Source organism: Callospermophilus lateralis, chromosome 2, assembly GCF_048772815.1.
Source record: "Callospermophilus lateralis isolate mCalLat2 chromosome 2, mCalLat2.hap1, whole genome shotgun sequence".
Lineage (NCBI taxonomy): Eukaryota > Metazoa > Chordata > Mammalia > Rodentia > Sciuridae > Callospermophilus > Callospermophilus lateralis.
Genome location: NC_135306.1, coordinates 146358733 through 146385939, shown reverse-complemented (window position 1 = coordinate 146385939; position 27207 = coordinate 146358733). Strand labels below are relative to the sequence as shown.

The 27207-nt window shown below is 37.0% G+C and overlaps 1 protein-coding gene across 2 annotated transcripts in view; it reads right to left on the bottom strand.

Moving 5' to 3' along the window:
* Positions 1 to 27207, bottom strand: part of Ints4 (integrator complex subunit 4) — a 102230-nt gene that overhangs the window by 35712 nt on the left and 39311 nt on the right. For both annotated transcript variants that reach the window (XM_076846592.2, XM_076846593.2), the window contains exons 9-15: positions 25691 to 25762; positions 22607 to 22781; positions 14401 to 14606; positions 10373 to 10515; positions 5947 to 6062; positions 2571 to 2704; positions 1528 to 1685 (exon numbers count right to left, since the gene is read on the bottom strand). In XM_076846592.2, the coding sequence (XP_076702707.1) occupies positions 1528 to 1685; positions 2571 to 2704; positions 5947 to 6062; positions 10373 to 10515; positions 14401 to 14606; positions 22607 to 22781; positions 25691 to 25762 (1004 nt within the window). The remainder of the gene's footprint in view (positions 1 to 1527; positions 1686 to 2570; positions 2705 to 5946; positions 6063 to 10372; positions 10516 to 14400; positions 14607 to 22606; positions 22782 to 25690; positions 25763 to 27207) is intronic.

Below are 27207 nucleotides of genomic sequence, written 5' to 3'. Positions count from 1 at the left end.
TAGCTGAGATTACAGGTATACACCACTGTACCAGTTTGTTTTTCTATCTTTTAAAGAGAAAACAATACTACTTTATTAAAAGCAAATGGCTTCAATTATTTTCAAATTATTCAGGCCATTTTAATATGATCTGTCAGAGCCTGTTGGTTGTTCTCAAATATGTTCCCTTCCCTTCTTCCCCTGTAATAGAATCATCAAATGCTAACCAGACACCAGTCATCCAGAATAAAGATTATCTTCTTGATCCTAGATATGGCCATGGGATTTATGCTCTAGTCAACAGGAAGTGCAAGACTAGAATGTGCAAAGTTTTGGGACATGCCTTTAAAAGCAGGTGGAGGATTCATATACATGTAATGCCAGAAACTCTGGAGGTTGAGGCAGGAGGATCACAAGTTGGAGGCAGTCTTAGCAACTTAACAAGACCTAAGCAATTTAGCAAGATCCTGCTTCAATAAATAAATAAAAGGGGCTAGGGATGTGTCTCAGTGCTTAAGCACCCACAGGTTCAGTTCCTAGTGCCCCCAAAAAATAAAAAATAAAAAAAGGGTGAGGTGGAAATGATGTTGTTCTCTTGCCCTTTCCATTTCCCTATGAGCTAGAATATAGAGGGGATAGTTAGATTTTGAATTGTTAGGCAGAGTCTACTTGATGCAGAAGATGGGAACACAATGGGCCTGGACCCATGATGCTTATCTTAGCCTGTTCAGCCTACAAAACAGAATTAAACTGTCATCCTATTAAACCACTATTATCTGGCATTTGATGTCCTCCCCAACTAATATATAAAAAATAAAAATTAAAAATAGATTCTTTGTAAATATTTCTATGTTATTCTAATCATCAATTGAGTCATTAATACAAACAGCATTATGTTAATTATGTCACTGTGACCAAAATACCTGACAAGAACAATTTGGAGAAGGGAAAGTTGATTTTGGTTCATGGTTTCAGAGACTTAGTTTATGCTCAGCTGACTCCATTGCTCTGGGCCAAAGGTGACGCAGAATTTCATGAAGGAAGAGTGTGGTGGAGGGACGTTGCTCTGCTCATGGTAGCCAAGAAGTAAAGAGAGGGGAAGGAACCCTTCTAGGTATGGCAGGCCCCAAGTGACCTACCTCCTCTAGCTATGCCTCACCTGCCTCTACTTACCAACTAGTTAGTACATTTAAACTAGGATGAACTGATTAGGCTGTGCTCTAATTACTTCACCTCTGAAAATTCCTGTATTAACAGAAAAGCTTTGGTACCTCCTGTTCTCCAAGCCATAATATATCCCCTCCACCCCACAGTCTGGGGATTAAACCCAGTCCCTTGCACACACCACTGGACTGCATCTCCAGTTCCACAAACAGCATTTTTAAAAAACAAGCTCAAACCACAGTCTGACACAAATCAACGAAACCAAGTGAGAGTATGGGCCAACAGAATCAGAAAATGAAGCCTAATAACCAACAACAGAGTTCAGATCAGTCAAGCTGAGAATGACAATGTTGATGTAGTCCAAGGAATCAGAAACTAACTTACCTGATGGTGAACTCTAGCAGCTCCAGGGCTCCCTGAGGGTCCAGATGCTGGAGACTATACACTCTTTCAAGGCTTTGCTGCAGGAACTGCTGGGAAGGATCCTCATGGGGTGTAATGTTGGGAGAGACCGCTGGTGACACTAGTTTTCTACCTGGCAACTAAGCAAACATAGTGGGATAACAACTCCAACAAGTTCTTTGACTCAGTTTGTGGTAACAAAAGAAACAACAACAAAATGTGAGCCAAACAAAGCAAGAAAAAGTCCAGGAGGTTCTGTAAATAACATTTTTCCCCTTCTACATCTACAGTGAGGAGCAGGTTTCAGGGATAAAAGAGAAAGGCAGAGAGAATATGAGAATGCAAATATGGTCTATCCAATACAATCATAGCTGCCAGAAGAAAAGGCAGTTATGGTATAATACTGTTTTTTGCTGTGAATGGGACTAAAAATTAATCATTGTTACATTTGTCTTTAAAATTCATTCTTCATTTCATGCAAGAGTGATGACTTATTCCCAAATGTTTATGTCATATGCTATAAAAATATTTTATATGAGTATAATGATAACTCTTGTCCCTGATTCTTTTTTTCTTGCCTAACATTATATAACTGGAAACCCAAGAATAGGGACTGGGGGTAAAGCTAGCATACCCTGGTTTGATCCCCAGCACTGCCCAAAAAACAAACAAACAACAATAGAGAAAAAACAAAAAAAGGATATAGAAAAAAAAAAAAAAAAGGATCACTTTGGTTAGTAAAACTTTTAGGTGTTTAAATATGAAGTTCCTTCTTTTCATAACTTTGGCTTTTCTTTCTACAGATTTTATAATGGGAGAAAAATTAGAAATTAAAAGATAAATATGCCTTAAAGCCTCCATGTTTCCCTGTGGAAGAGACTAAAATGTGCTTACCTATAAAAAGGATATAGAAGCAAAAAAGAGAATAAATGAATGAGTTTCCAGAAAATATGAAGTCAATTCTCTGCTGTTTAATAACCACAAAGCACCAAAAAATCAAAAGCAAGGAGATATTTTCAACATACCCTCAAGGCAGGAACAAGATGAGAAAGACTATCTCGGAGGTAGGCATAGTGTCTGAAGGTGTGATCTGAGAATAATGCAGGCATTGTTGGACAGGTTTTAGCAGCATTGAAAATAAGCACCAAAACTGCAATATCTGATGGTTAAGTGGGTTAAGGAAGCTTGCAAGTATAAAAAGTTGAGCTTGGCCAAAATCTGGCACCCCCACTTCCCAGTACCCAAATTCCCACTAAGAGACTATGATTTTCTGATAATTAAAGAAAAGCAATTTCAAACAAGGAGATACATTCCCAGACTCCACCCATACCCCAATTCCCAAAGCTTTTTTTAAAAAAAAATGCCCAATGCTACTGAGTGTATAAAAAGATATAAAGTCTAGGTATACTGCCTATTAAAATATATCCTGGCACAACCCTTTTGGATAATAGTTTGGTACTAGGCATTGCAAGTATTATGAATGCTGCCAGATACGTTGGTGCAGGCGTATAATCCCAGCAGCTCAGGAGGCTAAGGTAGGCAGATCACAAGTTCAAAGCCAACCTCAGCAACTTAGTGAGACCCTAACTAAGTAACAAGACCCTATTCTCAAAAAATAAACACACATACACACACACACACACACACACACACAGTGTTTATAAAGAATTTACAATATTGTATATTTTTCATTATATTTTTTTCATTATCCGTTTTTAAAAAAGCAGGCTGTTTTTTAAAAAGAGGACAAATATTTTTCAGTATACGTTTTTAAAAAAGCAGGCTGTTTTTAAAAAAGAGGACATGGCAGTGGCTAACTATTTTCAAATATTTGTTGATGAAATAAACCGTGATAAAATAACAAGAGCAAATTTACAACCCCAAACTTTACAAAAAGAAAAAAAAAGAAAGAAATTCATCAAAATAATAATATACTATTTTGCCCTGGGTGCTGTAGCATGTGCATGCAGACCCAGCAACTCAGGAGGCTGAAGTGGGAGGATCACTTGAACCAGGAGTTTAAGACCAGCCTAGACAACATGGCAAGGCACCATCTCAAAAAAAAATAAAGAAAAAAGGATCACTTTGGTTAGTAGAACTTTAAGGTGTTTAAATATGAAGTTCCTTCTTTTCATAACTTTGGCTTTTCTTTCTACAAATTTTATAATGGGAGAAAAATTAGAAATCAAAAGATAAATATGCCTTAAAGCCTCTATGTTTCCCTATGGCAGAGACTAAAATGTGCTTACCTAATATTTACCCTTCCTTTTTCCTAACTAATAGAGTTTTATTCCAGTTAGCCTCTAAATTCTTGCCTAGAACCTGGACCTGATAAATAAGTGTTGTAAGCACAATCTTGGACAACTAAAAGTGGCAAAACAAAAGGTGTCTGGATCACCAAGAATAATGTGGAAGCTGCTATAATATGGAACAGGACTGAACAGTTTTAGTTTTACCTCCAGATTTTTCTTGCATTGGAGAAAAATAAACATATTAATTTGTTTAAGCTACATTTGGGGGCAATCTCTTGTTACTTACAGTCAAATTTAATTCATAAGCAATATTATCTTTCAACTACAAAGAATCTTCCCAAAATAGGCTTCAAAAAATTTTTTTTAAATTAGGGCATTATAGTTATACATCACAGTAGGGTTAAATTCTGACAAAGTCATACATGCATGGAAGTTGATTTACTCCATTTCAGTCTCCATTTCCCACCTTTTCCCTTCCCACCTCTCTCCCCTATTCTTCCTCTACTGTTTATTTAAAAAAAAAAAAAAAAATTGTAGTTTATTTGGACAGAATGCCCTTATTTTATTTGTTTTATTTTTATGCAGTGCTAAGCATTGAACTCAGTGCCATACACATGCTAGGTAAATGCTCTGCCACTGAACTACAGCCAGCCCCCGTTTATTTAATTATTTTTAAAATACCTTTATTTTGTTTATTTGTTTTTAAAAAATATTTATTTATTTATGTATCTTTAGTTTTATGTGGACACATTATTTTGTTTTTATGTGGTGCTGAGGATCAAACCCAGGGCCTCGCACGTGCTAGGCCAGCACTCTACCGCTGAGCCACAACCCCAGCCCCATTTATTTATTTTTGATTGGTGCTTTTTACATATACATAAAGGTGGAATTCCCCAAGGAGAGAGAGAGAGAGAGAGAGAGAGAGAGATTGCACGTATATTTTTTTTTTAATATGAAAAGGCCTTCGATTTCAGAGCACTTCGAAATGTCTTCTGAGATTAGTGATAAGACTTAGCCTACAAGTACTCTCTGAAGAATTTTCAAATTAATACACCTTCATAAGTTCTTTCTTAGATGAAACATACATAGTTAGGCATTATTTAATATATCAATTATATAAAGCTTTAAAAAATATTCTCAAACTCACTGTGAAAGTAAACAAAAGGAATTAAGGGGAAAACAACAGATACCTTCATTTAACAGCTAGGAATCTGGCTGATCCATGTGTTTCAACAAATATCCCTAAACCTCATGGTTCTGCTCATAGAGCAAAAGGAACCCTAGGAGAGAATGGATATGCTAATGTGAATGTATTCCCATTACCAGAAACAATCCAGTCCCATGGTATGCTGCAGGAGGCCATCACAAACCAACTGAGTCTAACTGATATCTTGGGTGGAGTTCTGAAAATTAAAGACCTGGTCTGAAACTGTGTAGCCTTGGACTGGTAGTTCTATTGTCTAGAAGATGGGATCTAAAAAATTCCTCATAGGGGCTGCGGTTGTGGCTCAGTGGTACAGTACTTGGTTAGCATGTGTGAGGCACTGGGTTTAATTATGTATTAGAAACAGAGTAATCATGCAGACTAGCTTAAGGCATTGTCTCCCTTATTGCAGATCAAATTAAACACAGTGTAAGACACAGGGGAAAGTGCACAGGCTTTGGATTTCTGGCTTTAAATATCAGATCTGCTTCTTAAGAGTTATTTAAACTCTATACACCTGTTTCCTCATCTATAAACTATTTTCCTCCTTGCAACGTTGTTTAGAAGACCAGTGATAAAGTGTATAAAACATTTAATGAGTATGTAGACTGTAGTAGATGCTAAATTAATGGCAAAAAAATTACTGTGAAACTAAAAATGAAAGCTGAGACTAATAACCACCAGTCTTTCTCAGACATACTCTTTTTATCTAAATGAAATAGAAAAATCAAAACCCAGACCACTAGCTCAGTTGGTAGAGTGCTTGCCTCAAATGCACAAGGCCCTGGGTTCGATCCCCAGTACCACCACACACACACACACACACACACAAAAAAAAAAAAAAAAAAAAAAAAAAACAACACCCAGACCACTACAGCTACACTGTAAACAGATTCCAAAGTGGCCAGTCAAGTCAGTGGGACCCATCATAAGCACAGAGGATACAGGCTGGATCATCCATATCCGGTTCAGCTGTGTCAAAAAATGGGTGAGTGCTCAATAGCTCTGGCACCAAAGGAAGCACCAGGGTTGGATGCCGACTTCCCAGGAACTTCAAGCACCTGAAACAAACAAAAACCCACTTCAATAAATTAATAAGTGACTTTAGAAAGTACCAGGAATTAGAATCAGAAAATGTGATTTGGAATTAGAAATTCTCAAGTCATCCAATTATTCTGGAACTTGGTTAATTCATTTATCTAAAAAACGGGTTATTATGAAGACAAAAGAGCTGGTATAGCAGATATTACTAGTTATTTAAACCATTTAACCAACAGCCATTTCCCTCACTTTCCTTGCCAAGAAATCCCTGATTTTCTTCAGGTAATAGGAAGATTGCAAATTGGTCAGAGAAGGTAAACACAGCCCAAGGGTTTGATCTAACAACACACTGGCAATCCCCCTTCTCATTTTCTAGTGAGTGTCTGCTGGGAGGCAAGTAACCCATTTCTAGTCAAGGGAACAAGAGGGGAAGTCTGCTAGGGGACATCTCAAGAATGTTTTTCTAACCAAATAAAAAGGGAAATCCATGAAAAGAAATGTTCCTTCCTTTCTTTATTTAGAGTTGTCTTATGAAGCAGCCATCTTGCAACTATGAGGTAAAAGCAAGGAGAACTGTAGAGAAATCAACCAGGTGTTAATCCTGTTAAGCTGTCCAATGATCATTCCTAAAATCAACCTTCTTGTTATGTAAAAAATGAGACTTTATTGTTCAAGATGTCTCATATCAGATTTTTTTCACTTGCAGTCAAAAGATATGAGTCTAACTGATATCTTGGGTGGAGTTCTGAAAAATTAAAGACCTGGTCTGAAATTGTGTAGCCTTGGACTGGTAGTTCTGTAGTCTAGAAGATGGGATTTAAAAAATTCCTCATAGGGGCTGGGGTTGTAGCTCAGTGGTAGAGCACTTGCTTAGCATGAGTTAGGCACTGGATTTAATTCTCAGCACCACATATAAATAAATAAATAATAAAGTCCATCAACAACTAAAAAATATTTTTTTAAAAAATAATTCTTTATAGAGCTGTTATGAAGATTAAGAGAAAAATATGTAAAGTATTTAACAAGGTATTTGTCATATGGTAAGAACTAAATGTTAGTCATTACAACCACATGAGAACCCTTTACGAGCTATATAGAATTATACAAGTGAGGTAACTGTGTATTTTATTATATTTATTTGTTAAATTCTGGTTTAGAAGCTGTACTGAATTGAGAAGAACTTCAAATCTCAACAATGAAGACAGAAGTCCTCATTGAGTTTATAATCTGCAGTAAAGATGATCATTATTGTAACTGGGGAAAAGTCCAAATAAACCCTCTAGCTTTACCTGCTCTTAATTAACTTAAAAATCACCAATTATGGAGGTCATGCAGGGAGGCAATGCTTATTAGTTTCCCAGTAGCTTTGATGTACATAATGCCTTTGACATGTGGGTGATGATGATGATGGCTACCTAGGTTATTCTTCAGGAGCCTGAAGGTCATCTTTTTCTAAAATATTTTTTTAGTTGTTGATAGACCTTTATTTTATTTATGTGCAGTAGAGCCCAGTGATGCCTCACACGTGCTAGGCAAGTGCTCTGTCACTGAGCTACAACCCCAGCCCTGAAGGTCACTTTTGCTAAAAACACTAACTTCACTTGGGCTCAAAGATGTCCAATGAGTAACTGGAACAAGAAGAAAAGTTCAGCATCTCTGTCTTCATATTGTGTCTGTCTCTTTTGTTGCCTTAACCTTTGGGTGAGATTCTACTCAGCTCTGCATGTAAACATATTGATCGTTTGATAAATGTTTTGTCCAAAACCATAATATAGGGTTAACTTGACCCAGACGTGTTTATCCTTCAAGGCTAAGACAACCTACCAGCCACCATGTCTGGACATACTAAACTGTGAAAGGATTGAACAAAGGTGACACATGAACTCCTGAAAGATCTCCCCAGAAAAGAATGGAATATTTCTCCACTTTATTAGCCTACCTCCCTTCCTCATTATTCCTATCCTATATCTGTCCCATCTCAACCCTCTGGAGCTGAGAAGCTGATCTGTGAGCAAAGCTCCCTCTTCTTCATTCTTTGGCCGCTGAATAGTCTTTCTTTTCAACACTGGTCTCTCAGACATTGATTTTTCCTGGGATGTGCTTCTGAACATAGATTCAGAAATAGCACTACAAAGGTAATGAACTATCAAATGAAAGACACTCTACTTCCTACCTGGAAAAGGTAGAAGAGATCATTAAAATCAGAGAAAACATCACATAGCAGATGATACTTCACCAGGGACTGGAGAGTAGGTAGATCAGCAAAAGAGATAAAATGAATACCATGAATAAATTTATGACTACCTGAGGTATGAAAGGCATCTTCAACCAAAGCACTGGATCTTGCTAGGAAGAGTACTCTTCTTAACCTGATGTTTTACTTCTATGTAAAAAGAAATCAACTCTTTAATATTCTGGCTACTCTAAATCCTTTTACTCACTGTGCTTTAGGACACAATGTAAAGGTTGCAGTTTGGCTCCAGGTGTCATTCCTTTATTTTCTCCCCAGTTCTATTCAGAACTCAAGTGGGAAACACGAATGCTATTATTGGATCCCTGTAGCTACCCATATTTAATTCTGGCTTGTTAATAAGTTAATTTTTACTGTCTCATCCACCTTCCTATCTATATATTTCTTATTTCTCTCTCTTTCTGCTATTTGAGGGCTGGGTCTCCATTTTTAAAATCTCCATAGTACTTACCATAGTTATTGGGTTACAAGTCCTCAGTAAGCATTTGTGGGTTAGAGAGACAAACAAAACAAACTACCTCCTTCAAAACTTTTCTTTATGCATCTATCTTTAGCACACCACTCTTGATTATTCTTTTACTCCTTTATCATATTCTCTTTTAATATTTCTAAACAAAGCCATCATTCATGGGAAGAGATTAAAAACTAAATGATAATTAGAACAGGTAAGTAAAATATTTTGGAGCACTATATCGTTAAACTATATGACCCACAATCACCCAATAAAGACAATCTTATGTAAATATTATAGGTGGCCAAATATCGACAAATCTTATTTTATTACTAGAAAAATGCCTTTCATCAAGCAGAACTAATCATTCCTTCTGTGCCTCTGCAGAACTACAATTATTGACAGAGATGTGTATCCCCACTACATCTGCCTCACCTCAAATGACTGAGTGCTACCTGAAGACAATTAATAAATATATAGTTAATTGAGCTGTAGGAGACTGTACAAACATGAACAAATGGCAAAAAAGAAAACCAGATATCAAAAATGCTGTCTAGAGCAAGATTCAAACTCCCATGATATTTTTAATTTTCAATATATTTTCTTTTAATATATCTTCTAGAGAAATGGGAATGTAGCTCTGTGGTAGAGCTATTGTCAAATGTGCACAAGGCCCTAGGTTTTATCCCCAATATCTCACACACACACACGCACACACACACACACACACTCTCTCTCTTAAGATAGATACATACATATATACATACATATAGATATATATCTTCCAAATACCTCGTTTAAACCAAAATTTTTCTACTTTTAATAACAATTTTTTTTGAAAATCAATAAACTGTATGCTGTTGGAGTTATTTCGTCCAAAAAGCTCATTTAAATATGTGAAACACCATAACACACATTTTATATTACATGTATGTAAGCAGTTCTTCAAATAGAAGTTTATGACTAGTACTAACAATCTGATAACAGTCAGCAAAACAAGATATTATTAGGAGGAAAATGATTGTCATTCCCTGTCTGTAGATCAAGTGTCAGCCTGCCTCTAATCTTGATAATGATGGTTATAATACTGTGCAAAATACAAAACAAATAAAGCATTTATTAACTATATAGGAGAAAAAGGAAATCTAATAAGACTCGTCTCTGTAACTATAAAATCTACCATGGAACCTGGCATAGTCAGCACACAGAAAGCACATAATATTTGCTACGCAGATGAAAGAACAAAATAATAACTTAAAATTGATATTCATTTTAGGAATCAGACTCCTGAGAGTTTGGTTATGTAGAATGAGGTTTCTAAACTTATTTTTTATTTTTGCTTTTTGCTGGATCTAGGGATTAAATCCAGGGACACTCATTAAGCTACATCCCTGGCCCTTTTATTTTATAATTTGGGATAGGGTCTCACTAAGTTGCCCTCTCCTCCTGCCTCAACCCCCAAGTTGCTAGGATTTTAGGCATGTACCACTGTGTTCAGCTGGGATTTCTAAATTAAAGGCAAAATTGAGTGCTATATCCTCAATCAATAATGATCCTTCAAATAATGTCAACACTGTACATTTATCACATTTTGGAATTCAGTAAGTAAATGAGAGAAAAGTCCTTACTTCCATATGGAGTCCCTATCTGTAGGGTACTTGGTTAAATTTTTCAGCAGCTCTACCAGCGCAAGATGAATGCCTTCTTTGGTTGAAACATTAGTACAGCATAAAAGTTCATGAAGAGCCTCTCTAATATCTCTGGATGAATCCTTTAAAAAAGGAAAAAAAAGGTAATTTTAAATGTAGTCACTCTTAATAAACCCCAGGCTCCATCTACCATCCCCTACTGCCAAGCTATCTTCCAAGGGTGACCACGTGACAAAGTATTCAGAAATTTACTGGCTGAAATTCCTTAAAAAACAAACAAACAAAAAACCCTCTCATTTTATTGATTTTAAAAAGGGTCAGCTATAGGCTGGGGTTGTGGCTCAGTGGTAGAGTGCTTGCCTACTATGTGTGAGACAATGAGTTCAATTCTCAGCACCGCATATAAATAAATAAAATAAAGGTCCATCAACAACTAAAAAAATATTTTATAAAAGGAAGGGGGCCAGCTACAGTAGCCCTGCCCCCTTTTACTCTTTGTCCTTTCTTTTTCTTCCTGTCTGGAACTCAATCATGATGCCAACAGTATAAGAGCCTCATTGCAACTATGAAAAACAACAAGCTAAGAAGGGAAAGAGAGCTAGGGTGTGTGGGATGTTCTAGACAGAATAATCAAAAGAACAGCAAGCATGAAGGCCATTAAGTGGAAGTATGTGTGAAAATAGCATGGAAGCCACCATGGCCAAAGCAAACAATGAGTAAACAGTAGGAGGTGACTTTTAAGACTCTTCATAAAGTTGGCCTCACTTCCCCCTCCAGCCTATTCTCACCACATCTGTACTAGTTCTTTATTCTAGGGGCACAACCCTCTTTTGGTCTCCAACTGGGCCATTTTCCTACCACCACAGATCTTCTACATCTGCTGCTCCTCCCAGAATATTCTTCCATCTCACACTTTCAACTCTTCCTGCCAAGTTAGTGCCCAAGTCCTTCTTTTTTGAGCTCATCTTTAGAATCCTTTCCTGATTGCTGTACTCCTTTAAAAGACCAAGTTCCTCTGATATACTCCCATAGAACCTAATTTCTACCATGATCTTAGCTTATTACTAAAGCTTTTTTTGTGTGTCACTATCTCCCTAGTGTCTACATTATAAAGTCCATGCGAGTAGAGCCATCACTTGTGCTCATTATTGTATCCTCTCCTAGAGCCCTGCCTGGAACATACCAAGTGGTCAAGAAATATCAAAGAAACAAAAGGAAAAAGGAAGGAGCAAAGATAGGGACTAATAAGTTGACTCAGATCTGCTCAGCTCTAAATGCTGTGAACATAACCACAGGATACAATGCTTCCCAAATGAAAAATCTCCACTGCCAAGAGTAGACAGCTAGTTATACTGTTGTACTGGAAAAACAGTTTTTAAAGTTATTAAAAATAAAAATGACTTGTGTTCTTTTTTTATTTTAATACTCTTTTTTAAAAAGATGTTGATGAATCTTTATTTTTTTCATTTATTTATATGTGGTGCTGAGAATTGAACCCAGTGCCTCGCACAAGCTAGGCAAGCACTCTGCCACTGAGCCCCAGCCCCAGCCCCTGACTTGTGTTCTTTTTTATTTATTTTTTTTACTTTTTACATACATGACAATAATGGAATGCATTATACTCATTATTACTCATTTATAGTACATTTTTTGTAACTCTGTATATGAAGTATGTTCACGCCAAATTCTGCCATATATACCACAATTTATCATAAACTCTGAATATAAGGTATGTTGATACCAAATTCAAATCTTCATACATGTATTTTGTATAATGATGACCATCACTTTCCATTATCCTTACTATTCCCCTTCTCCCTCCCTTTCCCTCCCACCCCTCTTCCCTATCTAGAAATAATCTTCCTCCCATGCTCTTCCTCCCTGCCCCACTTTGAGTCATCCCCCTTAAATCAGAGAAAACATTCAGCATTTGTTTTTTGGGGGATTGGCTAACTTGACTTAGCATAATCTTCTCTAATGCCATCCATTTACCTGCAAATGCCATGATCTTGTTCTTTTTTGGTGCTGAGTAAAAACAAAAATCAAACAACATCCCCCCAAAAACAAAACAAAACAAAAAACCACCAACAAGAAGACCCCAGCAAATTCCAGGTGGAAGAGTGAACTAACTAAGGTTCAAAGCAATGGGGATATAGCTCAGTGGTAGAGTGTTTGCCTACAAGGTGCAAGGCTTTGGGTTTGATATTAACCACCACAAAAAGGAAAGGGGAAAAAAAAAAAGCAACGAAGTATAATAACACAGTAAATGTCGAAGAGCAAGCAATCAATGGCAGAGTAGAAAAATATTTTACAAACAGCAAATTTAAGCCAGGTGTGGTGGTACACACCTGTAATACCAGTTACTCTGGAGGCTGAAGCAGGAGGATCACAAGTTCTAGGCCAGCCTTGACAACTTAGCAGGAGCCTCTCTCAAAATTAAAAGGGCTGAGGATGTAGTTCAGTGGTAAAGTGCTTACCTAGCATGTGTGAGGCCCTGGGTTCAATCCCAGAAGCACACATAAACACAAACAGTAAGTTTATATATGTCTAAATTCTTAAATAGAATTCCAACTCAAAGAGTTTATATCTATACATATTATTGCTACTTAGCAATTATTTACTAAGCACTTCATTTATTCAGACACTGCAAGGCACTGGGAATAAAAAAAAGAAAGAAAGAAGATAGGACCCTGCCCCCTTCAGCAGCTCACAATCTTGTGTAATACAGAATTCCTAACAAATGCTAGAGGGGTCTAAATGAGATATCACAGAGGAGTAGCATTTAGCTCTCCCAAGAATGAGACTCATGGGAAGGGAAGGCTTCCTGGATGTGTTGCCTAATGTAGACTGTGAAAAGAAGCAAAGTCAGCTAGTGGAAAGGGCAATTTTGGAGGCAGAAAAGGAGAATTACACTAAAGGCAAAAATGATGAGGGAAAGAATGTGTAGAGAAGTAACTACAGACTAAAGTTGAGAAATGGTGGGAAAGAAAGCTAAAAAGGAAAAGAAGAGTTACATTATACAAACCACCCATGAGAAACAATACATGGAATATAAACACCCTCTTAGGGAAAAATACATGAAAAGTACAAATAAGGATGTATAATTTTGGAAAAAAAAATTTCACAGAAGACCTAAGCAACTGGGAGAATTATAGGGACCTCAAAAATCAAAGCATTCAATCTATTTTCTGAGGTACACAGCAGAAATCTGAAACAAGTTTGCTAATAACTAAGCACTCAATTACTATTGCTTTTGTATGTGGGAAGACCTAAGGTCAAATCTCACTTATTAATATTTAGAAACTAAAATCAGTACTTACAAATAAAATCTACACTCTTTAATAAATAACCCAAGAACGATATACAGTTGTACAGTCTGGAAAGTAATCCTATGTGCATAACCTGGCACAGCCTCTTAATGGCTATAAGACCTCAGATTACTTTATTCTCTATGAAACTACAGGGTTGAACTAATCCCTAAGACATCTTCCTGCTGCAACAGCCTATGATTCACTAGAAGAATAAAATAAAATAAAAAGCTCTTCTATTTCTTCAACTATGCAACCACTATAATGAACTCCTTTTAATTCCTGGAATACATCATACAATCCCTTAAAACTGGATATAGAGGCATTGCTCCCTTCCTCTCCAACACCAATACCACTCCTTCCTTGAAAGAAATACCTCCTATTCTTTCTTCCTTCAAGTGTCCACTGCAGCACTTTGTTTCTTTTCTTTATCTCCAACCTCAAGTCAGCTGATTCAGTTTAGATAACATTTATATTCTCAGGGTACCCTGTCCTGTCCTGATCATAGCAATATCAAGTTTATGTCAAATTCCTGTTTAATTATCAGTTTCCTCCATCTTGGGAGAGGGACATATTGAGAGGGCAGAATTGTGCTGCCAGATATATAGATATACTTACAATACCTGGTTTTAAAAGGGGAGGAGTGGGGGTCAGTAGAAATTTGATGGAAGAAATGACTAACAAACTGGAAGTGCTCACCTCTAACACAGCCAGGACAGTGTCAAGTTGATCTTCTCGGAGGGTAATGTTATTAGAGATTTTTCTCATGGTATGTATGGACTGTAGACGCACCTCCTCAATTTCATCGTTAAACATGTCCACCAGGAAATCAAGGCACTTCTCAGCAAAAGAGGGTGAAGACTGGGCCAGCATGCAGAGAGCCTCTACAGCAGCAATGCGAACCTCTATAGAAAAGAGAAAAAATAAAAGATGACAAATGAAACTACACATCAACTTAAGAACATGGAGAAAATCCAAGATGGATTCCCTTTGAATTCAAGCTGTCTTTCACTCTCTACAAACTCTCTCTACAAATGCTCCCTGTAAAATCTCCTCAATGCTAACTTCATGTTTAAAGGTATGGACTTTGGAGTCACAAGAACTATGGTTTAAATCTGACTCCATATGTATGTCATTAAGTCACACATTTGCCGAAATTAACTGAATTTCTTTAAAACTAAGTTGTCCTATCACAGTATTCCAACCACAGGGAAGTATGTTTTGAAAAGTTGGGTATTAAGCAATCTGATCATCATTATTAAGATTAAAATAGGCTAGCCAGGTGTACTGACACATATTTGTAATCCTCACTACTCAGGAAATTGACGCAGGAGGACTGAAAATTCAAGGTCCACCTTGGCACTTAGCAAGACTCTGACTCAAAATAAAATTTTAAAAAGGACCAGAGTGGGCCTGGGGTTGTGACTCAGTGCTTGCCTAGCATGTGTAAAGCACTGGGTTCAATCCTCAGCACCACATAAAAAAATAAATAAACAAAATAAAGGTATCGTCTCCATCTACAACTAAAAAAGAAATTCTTTTAAAAAGAGGGGGCACAGGGGATGTAACTCAGTAATAGAACACCCCTGTGTTCAATCCCCAGAACTTGGGGTGGGGGGATTAAAAAAAAAAAAGTAAAATAGACTAGATATAATTATTCTCTTTTTATAGATAATATTTAGCAGAATAAATTAACTGGCCTCAAAGTGAGTGAAAAAAGAGATAAGACTAGTACTGGGTCTGTTAATTTTTTTTAAGTTGTAGTTGGACCCAATAATTTTATTTTATTTATTTTTATGTGGTTCTGAGGATTAAACCCAGGGCCTCCAATGTGCTAGGTGAGCGCTCCACTGCTGAGCCACAACCCCAGTCCAGAGGTCTATTAATTTTACACTAGCATTTTGCATGGTTAAGAGTACATGGTCATGGGCTGGGGCTGGGGCTGGGGCTCAGTGGTAGCACACTTGCCTAACATGAGTGAGGCACTGGGTTCAATTCTCAGCACCACATAAAAATAAATAAAAATAAAAGTCCATCAACAACTAAAAAATATTAAAAAAAAAAAAAAAAAAAAAGAGTACATGGTCCTAGCTAGGCGCAGTGGTGCACGCCTGTAATCCCAGTGGCTCGGGAGGCTGAGGCAGGAGAATCCCAAGTTTAAAGTCTGCCTCAGCAAAAGTGAGGCACGAAGCAACTCAGTGAGACCCTGTCTCTAAATAAAATACAAAATAGGGCTGGGATGTAGGGATGTGGCTCAGTGGTCAAGTGCCCCTGAGTTCAATCCCCAGTACCCATCCCCCAAAAAATATATGCTCTAGATGACAGAGGTTCCAAAACAAATTATGGAAAGTGATCCCCCCACCAATTAGGAAGATGATCTTGAACTTAACTTTCTGGCACCTCCACTTTCTAACCTGTTAAATGTAGAGAATACCCACTCCCTAATACAGTTGTAAGGACTAAATGAGATAAAGCAGGTAACGCATATAGCACACTGCCTGGCATATAAAGCATAGGTATGGATTTTGAAAACAGAGACTCATTTTCTTCTACCTCTTTGCAGGCTCAGAAAATGTGACAGTAAAGCCAGTGAATCCAGGAATATTAGAATCTAAGCCAATGAAAGGAGGCACCATTTCATTCCCAGCAATGTTCCCCTAAAACCCTAAGTTACCTAGAATTTTACAAATATGATAAAATTGGAAAGCTGCCATGTCTGATGCCAGGTTGTGATCTACTGTTCACTCACTAATAAACATTTCCAGAACATACTACTTTAGGCCCTGTACTAAGTGTTAGGAGACAGAGGTGAGTAAGATATGCAAATGCTCACAAGATTTTTATACATGATTGTTTTATACTAGTGATTCCCAAATGGTTCTTCAACAAAATATATAGTTTAAAAAGATAACCAACTGAAGTTATGGTTAAAACTCAAAAATATCATTTGTTCTTTGTAAAAGAGGCTTTATGGACAAGTTAAAAGTAGAGTTACAATAAGGGGAGATGATTCAGATTTTTCTAGGTAATTATGAATTACTCCTTTTCCTCAGAAGGAAACAATTTTCTTCACAATAATATGATTTAAACACAAAATTACCAAGAATTATAAAAGCAAGTCAGAGATAAACATAAGTATGTTAACTGCTGGCTCTTCTTCCTGGGGTTTTATTCATTACGCCACACTGACTCATGTGTAACCTTTACAAATCCATCAAGGGACTCACAGAGGAACTTCTGATCAACACGAGATAATTATTGTGACCTGAGCTGATTCAATTCAAACAGAAGCAAAGAAACATGGTGTCTGTTTCTGCCTGTGCAAACGCAATTATATATAATAAGTTATATTTTTATCATATTTTCTAATGAACTTTCTGGAATGTTGGACACATATCATATACCCCTTAAAAGACCAGTTTAGAGAAAGGAAATCTGCTATCCTAAGAGAGAAAAAAAAATCTGAAACTATCCTGGCTTCGCTACATACTAGCTATGTGTTTAACCCTGAAAATATAACAAGACTGTTTCCCAACATTTACAAATGAAGAACTAATGGTATTATAGAGTGATGAGTATTTACAATGGAAAAGCAAGGAGGACAAAAGAAAATGCAAAATAGGGTACATAGCCCAGTCAATGGATCCAGAGGCAGCTTTCTGCAACAAATGACCCTTAAAACCATCCCTTAGGAGTTGCTAGTCCATAAGAAACAAAAATGCTTTTTTTTCTAGGTACTCTTTGTACTGAATGTACAATATCCCAAAAGGGAAGGCAAGTGCTGAAGAATTCAAAGACTAAAAATATATGAGATATTATACTAGAATCTAAGCCAATGAAAGGAGGCACCATTTCATTCCCAGCAATGTTCCCTAAACCCCTAAGTTGCCTAGAATTTTACAAATATGATAAAATTAGAAAGCTGCCATGTCTGATGCCAGGTTGTGATCTACTTACTTGTCAAATTTAAGTTACTTTAACTAAATCTTAGTAACAGGGGTAGAGAGTAAAGCTCAGTGGTAGAGCCTGGGCTTGGCATGCTAATGTCCTGGATTTAATGCCCAGAATGGGAAAACAAACAAACAAACAACAACAACAACAAAAAACCTTAGTGACAAACTGGAAACTATATTATAAACTAAATCACATAAACATTAATAATGGAGAAATTCAACTGTAGAAACTAAACAAAGCAAAAAATGGTAATAGAAACAAAATATAATACGTCTTAGAGTAGGACAGGACTTAATAATTAATAATATTTAAATTATGGGCTGGGGATGTGGCTCAAGTGGTAGCGCGCTCGCCTGGCATGCGTGCAGCCCGGGTTCGATTCTCAGCACCACGTACAAACAAAGATGTTGTGTCCGCCGATAACTAAAAAATAAATATCAAAAAATTCTCTCTCTGTCTCTCTCTCTCCTCTCTCACTCTCTCTTTAAAAAAAAAAAAAATATTTAAATTATACGTCATGTTTCAAGTTCATACGAAATAAAAAATCAGCTTTAATTTTTATACGCAGTTGGCCCTTCACATCCATGGGTGCCACATCTGTGTACTGAACCGAACTGGGTCAAAAATATTTGAAAAGAATTTTTCATCAATACTGAACACATATAGTCCTTTTTTTCTTATTACTATTCCCCAAAAAAATAGAGGATAACAATTATTTGCATAGCATTTACACTGTATTAGGTATTATAAGTAATCTAGACATGATTTAAAGTAAACAGGAAGATGACTATAGTCTATTTTTTTTGGTAAATATTATGCTTTTTCATACAAGTGATGAGCACTTGCAGATTTGGTTATCCTTGGGGGTTCTGGAACCAATCATCCTTGAATATGGAGAGATGACTATACATGAAATATCTTAAAGCAAATTGGATAGTGCCAACCAATTTTTTTTACATTTACTAGTAAGAAAAACCCAAAAAACAATATTCTTGCCCTTTTAAGTTCTATTTTGAGGATAGCTTTTTTTTTTTGGTAGATGGACACAATACCATCATTTTATATATTTATTTATTTTTATGTGGTGCTTAGCATTTAACCCAGTGTCTCACACATGCCCACCGAGTACACTACCACTGAGCCACAACCCTAGCCCCTGAGGTAAATTCTTTTATAAGCATTGTTAAGACATGGGTTCTAGCGCTGTCTTCAACACAAATTTATTCTCAAATATGGACAATCAACATTACTTCCCCAAGCCTGCTATCTTCAGTGAAAACTAGGAGGCTGGAGTCAATCACCACAAAGTACTGATATTCTATGATCTATGTGAGCTAGACATGTTGTATGGCATCATATTATGGAAGTCTCAAGAACTTTATTGAATTTCTATTATCACCCAAATTGAGTAATGAAGACTAGCTTTATCCTCCCAGGAAAATATAAAAACAAAATATAGTTATGTGTCACTTAATAACAAAGATATGTTCTGAGAAATGCATCATAGTAACATCTCATCATTCTGAGAATATCACCGATGTTACACAAATCCAGATAGTATTGATCACTCACTCAACAGGGCCTTTTGATGCAATCAACAGGCACAGTTAACATGAGGTATACAAGGGTGCTACTGGTCTAACTGTTTTAAGCTTTTTTAAAATAAGGAGTATACTCTAAAATAATGATAAAAAGAAGAGTATAGTGGCCAATCTGGAAACCAGGATTCCAACATATAAATTCTTGGGGGAGCTATTCATGCTGTATTCAAATCACAGCAGATGTCCCAAGATATAAAAAGAAAAATAGGAATTATAGAGCCCAATGGAAAAACCATTTTAAGAATAATGAAGTATTGTGCCTTGCTTGGTGGTGCATGCTTATAATCCCAGCAACTTGGGAAGATGAAGCAGGAGGATCTCAAGTCAAGGCCAGCCTCAGCAACTTAGCAAGGCCCTAAGCAATTTAGCAAGACCCTGTCTCAAAATAAAAAATAAAAAAGGACTGGGGTAAAGTACCCCTGGGGTCAATCACCAGTACCAAAAACCAAACAAACATTATGGTAAATACATATGCATTATCAATTATATGCACCCTACTTTTATATGACTGGCAGTTCAATAGGTTTATTTACCATAAATATGTGAGTGATGCTTTGTGTTATGATCAGGATCCTGAACTTACTGGGAGATAGAAATTTTTCAACTCCTTTATAATCTTAATAACAATGAAGTCTACTGTTGACCAAAACATTGTTGTATGGCACCTGACTATATGAAGCAACTATATTCCAGACACTGGACATCAGGTAATGAAGGACAGTGATTCTTGAGGGATAGGAAATAAATGAGGTGAGCTCTGTGGTTATAGCAGTTAAGTGTGTAGAGAGTTCCAGACTGCATTATCTCTCTGAGAAGACCAAGCTAGGAGTCGAGGGAAGCCAATTACACTAGAAGTCACCTATTAAAGTACCAAAAGGAGAAAACTCCACAAAGAAATGGAGAATTTGGGAGATTTGCAAAGGACCCCCTCAAGTCTTCAGCTAAGTTCTGATTTGTGGGGAAAACTAAGACCTAGAAAAGAGAAAAAATGAGTCAGAACTAACATACGACTGACCAATGTTGGTTCAGAAGAGTTTTGCTTCAACAGTGCACAAAATAAACCCCAGACTCAACTGCTCCGGTCTTGCCTAACAAAGCTTAAAATTAGGACTAGCAAAACGTACCCGAAAACAAAACTCAAGAAGATGTGTAGGGGGCTGAGGTTGTGGTTCAGCAGTGAAGCTCTCACCTAGCCCACGGGAGGCACTAGGTTCGATCCTCAGCACCACATAAAAATAAATAAAATAAAGGTATTTTTTTAAAAAAAATGATGTATAGGAATAAAACAATGTTCAGTATCTAATAAAAAGTAAATAAAATTCAAAATGCCTAGCACTCAATTAAAAATTACCAAACATGAAAATAATCAGAATGATATAATCTCTAATAAGGGAAAAAATCAAAACCAATCAGAAAGCACACAAACAAAAGGATCTTGGACAATTATATAAAAATGTTTTCCCCAAATTCTAATTAAAAGTCTAAAAGCTGGGTATAGCAACACATACCTATGATCATAGCAACTCAGAAGACTGAGGTAGTATAATTGCAAAGTCAAGGCAAGCCTCAGCAGTTTAGCAAGGCCCTAAGCAACTCAGCGAGATCCTGTCTCCAAATAAAATACAAAATAGGGCTGGGGATGTGGCTCAGTGGTTGAGTGCCCCTGAGTTGAATCCCTGGTACCCCCCCAAAAAAAGAGCTGGAGATATAGTTCACTAGTAATGTGCCCCTGGGTTCAATCCATAGTACGGGGGGGGGGGGGGGGGGGGGGAATCGAAAGAGGACATCTATATCTAAGATGAAAAATATACTGTAGGAGATTAGTATCAGATTACATATTTCATAAGAAAAATTAATGAACTGAAAGATGAAATCAATAGATAATACTTAAAATAAGACACAGGGTAAAAAGAGAAACAAAAACAATACCAAAAAAAAAAAAAAAAAACATCAGTGAGCTGCAGGAAAACTTCAGGAACCTAATACTTATGTAATTAGAGTCCCTAAAAAGCTTTGGGACCAGAAAAATCTTTTAAGAATACTAGCTAAGGGTTGGGATTGTGGCTCAGCTGTACAGCGCTCGCTTACCTAGCACGTATGAGGTCCTGGGTTTGATCCTCAGTACCTCAGAAAAATAAATAAATAAAATAAAGATATTGTGTCCAACTACAACTAAAAAATAAATATTTTAAAAACTACTAGCTAAAATTTTTCTAAGTAAAATGAAAACTACATTTGATTCAAGAAGTCAACAAAAGCATAGAAAACCACATCAAGGCATTCATAATCAAATTGCTTAAAACCAATGATAAAGAGAAATCTTAATAGCAAGTTGAGGAAAAACAGACTTGTTACATACAGAGAGGAATAAAGACAAAAAGGACAGCACACTTTTCAACATGAAGCAACATCTTTAGAAGATGGGGGTGGAAAGGTTCTGTTAGTCTAGCATTTTATTCCCAAGAAAAAAATCTTTCAGGCTGCAGATATAGCTCAGCTGGTAGAGTGCCTGCCTCCTATGTACAAGGCCCCGAGTTCAATCCCCAGCACCACACACACAAAAAAATCTTTCAAAATCAAAGGTGAAAAGTCTTTACCTTGTGCATGTATATGTAATCTCAGCTACTAGGGAGGCTTAAGCAGGAGGACTGCAAGTTTAAAGCCAGCTTAGGCAACTTAATAAGACCCATGTCCAAAAATAAAAATTCGAGGGGCTGGGGTTGTGGCTCAGTAGCAGAGCAGTTGCCAAGCCCAAGTGAGGCACTGGGGTCGACCCTTAACACCACATAATAAATAAAATAAAGGCATTCTATCATCGACAACTACAAAAAAACTTTTTTTAAAAATTGGATAAGATCTGGTACTCTGTTTCATATATCCTGCTTTCAATTTCAATTGCCAGTACCTCAAAAAGAAAAAGAAAAAAAAAGGGCTTTAACAGTCTAATTAAAGGTTTCCTGGTCGGACACCTGGATTTAAATTGTTTCTATGACTTTCTAGCTGGCTGACCATCAATTTTTTATTATCAAGTGCTTACTATAAATAAATCATTTATTATGCCAAACACTTTACATATATTGAACCTCACTTAATTCTCACAACTCAGAAGGACTTCCATTTTATAGAAATGCTGAAATTTGAATATGCACTGACTAAACCTAAAGCCATGTTCTTAATCACTATATCATACTACACATCGCACACCAGCCTCTTCTGTTTCATAACAGGTATTTTACAGACTGACAATAAAAAATAAATAAAAGAATGCATGTTTATCACTCTATTCAATGCCTGACAAACAGCAGTCACTCAATGAATGGGTACTATTATTACTGTGCGATCATACGTACCATACATCTCATCTTCCAACCCATGAACAAAGGCTCCACAAGCTCCTGATTCGATCAAGTTCACAGCCCCTGTATCTATTTCTTCCTTAGGAGCATCATCTCCCCACTTTCTGCCACTGGAAAACTCCCCTGAACTATAAAGTTCCTTGGCACGCTCATGTGCAGTACGCTTCCTCTGCAGAAGATAACAACAATTACCACCGGCAGGAGACTCTGGAGGGAACATTAAGGAGCACCTTGGGAACATGAGAAGGTGGGAAATTAAAATGCTCTCTAAAAGTTACACTTTAAAAAACTACTCAATAATTCAGAGCAGGGAAATGTAAACTCAACTTAAAATGAGATAAAAGTAGGCTGGGGATATAGCTCAGTTGGTAGAGTACTTGTCTTGCATGCACAAGGCCCTGGGTTCAATCCCCAACATCACACACACATACACACACACACACACACACACACACACACACAAAACATGATGAGACAAAAGGATCACAAGTTTGTAAGAACTTTTTCAGTTACCTTATTAAAGAGGGTGAAGATAGTTAAAGAATGTGCTGATCAGACAGAAGTTTATGTTTACCATTACAACAATATAGGAAAGGGAAAGTCGGAAAGGCAAACAATGCAAGTGCCCATGCAAAAGCTTCCATGGGTACACAATATACAGACTCTAGAAAACAAGTTTTTCAGTTTCATTAGAAATGAGTCTCTAGGACTGGGATGTGGCTCAGTGGTAGAGTGTCTGCCGAGCATGTGTGAGGCACTGGGTTCAAATATTAGCACCACATAAAAATAAATAAATAAAATATTGTGTTCATCTACAACTAAATATATATATAAAAAAGGAAAGGAAAGAAAAAGAAATGAGTCTCTAGTTGGGCATAGTGGCACACACCTGTAAAATCAGCAACTCAGGAAATGAGGAAGGAGGATCATGAGTTTAAAGTCAGCCTCAGCAACTTAGAGAGGCCCCAAGCAACTTAGCAAGAAGACCCTATCTCAAAAAATTTAAAGGGCAGGGGATGTGGCTTGGTGGTTAAGTGTTCCTGGGTTAAACTGCTGATACAAAAAAAAAAAAAAAAGAAGAAGAAGAAAGAAAGAAATGAGTCTCAAGTAGGATGTGGTGAAACATGCCTGAAATACTAGTTACTGGGGAGGCTGAGGCAGGGGAATCACAAGTTTGAGGGCAGCCTGGGCAATTTAATAAAACTGTCTCAAAATAAAAAGGTCTGCAGATAGAGCTCAAAGCTTGCCTAGCAGATGCAAGGCCCTGGATTCAATACACAGTGCCACCCAAAACAAAAAAGAGAAGGAGGAGGAGGAGGAGGAGGAAGAGAAGAGGGAGGGGGAGGAGAGGGGGAGGGGGAGGAAGAAGACAACAATGAAGACAAAGGAAGGAAAAAAAATGGGAAATAAAAGCAGAATAAGTCTCTATATGTTAATACTGTGCTCAATCTGAGCAACATTGGGCTTCACCAAATGACTTTCTAGTAAGTTCACTTTCCACACAGGTAACCTAAGGGGGAATACCCTGGTTAGCAAAAGTAAACATACAGTACTTCTGGCAATTATGGTTCTCATCATAAATAAATGAACTGGTACTCTGTTTCACATATCCACCTCTAAGAATCTTCTCAATGTGGATCCATAATTCATGGTTGATCACCTCAGAGGCACTAAGGAGATAGGTACTTGAACCTAAAAGGATGTGGGTCATATTCAACAATATAAAGCTTATACCTCATGGTGTATCTTAGAAACCTATGTGTTACCCATTCTTTCCCATTTACTATAAGAATTTCCTTCCTTACACTGCCAACATACCATACCAAAATCAAACAAAAACCACTTAAGTAAATTCTCAAATCAAGGCAATGGGTCAGGCATAGAAGCATATGCCTATAAACCCAGCAACTCATGAGGCTGAGGCAGAAGAATCACAAGTTTGAGGCCAGTATGGGGGATTTAGGGAGACCCCGTCTTAAAATAAAAAATAAAAAGGACTACAAAAGTAGCTCAGTAGAAGAACACACCTGGGTTCAACCTCCAGTACTGCTGCCCCCCCCCGCCAAGAAAAGAATCATGCCCTTCAAGAAAACCATATGGAAGCAGGGCATCATGATGCATGACTGTAATCCCAGTGACTCAGAAGGCTAAGGCAGGATGATAGAGAGTTCAAAGCCAGCCTCAGTAAAAGCAAGGTGCTAATAAGCAAAGAATGAGACCCTGTCTCCAAATAAAATACAAAACAGGGCTGGGGATGTGGCTCAGTGGTTGAATGCCCCCGAGTTCAATCCCAGTACCCAAAAGAAACAAAACAAACAAAACCATATTGGGGAAAAAAATGGGAAAAAAAGTACTTGTCTTGTGCATGCAAGATAAGTACTCTACCAACTCTACCAACAAAGTACAAATATCAACTATATAATCATTTTAATTTATCTTTTTAAATTTATCTAATTTAATTTATCTTTTTTTTTTTTGGTGGTGCTGGGGATTGAACCCAGGGTGCATGTGAGGCACTCTACCAACTAAGCTACACTGCCAGCTCTTTAAAGAATTCATCTTACAGAGGGCTGGGGTTGTGGCTCAGTGGTAGAGCGCTCACCTTGCACGTGAGAGACCCTGGGTTCGATCCTCAGCACTACATAAAAATAAATAAACAAAATATATTGTGTCAATGTATAACTAAAAAAATATTTTTTAAAAAAAGTTATTTAAAAAAACACAATCAGCATGTAGTATTTCCTAATTATGATAAAAAATTAATGAAGTAGCTTGTAATTTGGTTCAAATTGCTCAGATTTTAAATTAAAATGTAATCTAGTAACCCTACTACATTAAAAAAATTTTTTTTCTTAGTTGTTGATAGATCTTTATTTTATTTATTTATATGTGGTGCTGAGAATCAAACCCAGTGCCTCACACATGCCAGGCAAGTGCATCACCACTAAGCCAGTCCCAGCCCAACCCTACTACATTTTAACAACTGCATGGGTTGCTAAATTAAAGCAACACAACTCTGCATACTGCTACATTGATATCATTCACAGATATTCAGAAACAACAAACAATTCAAGTTACCCTGAGATCTGACATCAGTTTCTTGTCAAGGGTCTGCTCCAAGAAATGAGAACTGACTTGCTCCATAGAGCCCTGTAAAAGGAAAGAATCCAGAGCATATTAAACAACTTTTATTATTTGAACATTAGCTTAATATTCAAAATTTGCAATCAACTTAAATGTATAAAGATGCCTATGAGTTCTAAATCATCTGGAAGACAATAAAAGTAATAGTAATAGTATCAACTGCTGCAGCTCACATATGCACAGAGCTTACTATATGTCTCAAAGCTTTATTCATATCTTAACTTATTTAATCCTCATTACAATCCTGTGAAGTAAATACTATTATTAGTCCTCTTTTATATATGGAGGGGGGAAAAAAAGCACCAAAAACATTAAGTAATACATTCTCTGTCACAAAGAGAGTAAATACCTGAACTGATATATGAACTCAGACTGTACAACTCTTTGCCTTAACTACTACTGTTTCCTGTTTCTTCATTCCTTTTATTCCATTCTTTCCATTCATTTGTTCATTCATTCATTTACTCAATCAATAAAACAAAAATTTATTTAGCAATGATTCAATTATATACCTATAGCTACCAGGACCAGGAATACAAAAATAAAAGACACCAACACTATATATGAAACCCTACAATACACATTTATAAAGGATGCTATGGGAATTGAGACAACAAGCAGTAGGGAGTGGAGGCAGGAAGAGAGATGTTTGGGAAATCAGATATCACAGTACAAATGCATGATGTACAAGAGAATGCCATGTGGGAAACATTCAATGGTTTTATGAATGAGACAGAACATATAGGTCAAGATCAGATTATAAAGTCTTGTTTGCTAGGAGGAAGGAATTACCTTATATGAAAAATAATTATAATCTCCATTAAACACTTAATGAAGTCAACCACATGCAAAATGTTTTACTTATATTTTTAAAATTTATCCCTCCTAATAAGCCCATGAAGAATGTACCTTTATTACCCTTATTTTTTATTTTTTTTTTTGTACCAGGGATTAAACCCAGGGATGCTCAACCACTGAGTCACATCCCCAGCCCTTTTTTATATTTTAGAGACAGGGTCTTGCTGAGTTGCTTAGAGTTTCTGAGACTGGCTTTGAACTCAAGATCCTCTTGCCTCAGCCTACGGAGCTGCTGGGATTACAGGTGTGTGCCACCACTCCCAGATATTATCCCCATTTAAAGGTGAGAAATTGAGGCTGAGAAATAAGATAAATTGCTTCTTTGGAGTAAGGGAGAGCATGGATTTATACTTCATAAAGTGCATCTTGCAGCAATGTGGCTAATGGATCAGAAGGAATCAAAATGAAAGCAGAGAGATCAGTTCAAGAAGCTATAAACCAGGCACGGTGGCACATGCCTGCAATCCCAGAGGCTCAGGAATCTGAGGCAGGACAAGCACAAGTTTGAGGCCAGCCTGGGCAATTCAATGAGACCCCATCTTAAAATTTTTGAAAAAGGGTTAGGGGTGTAGCTCAGTGTTACAGCACTTACT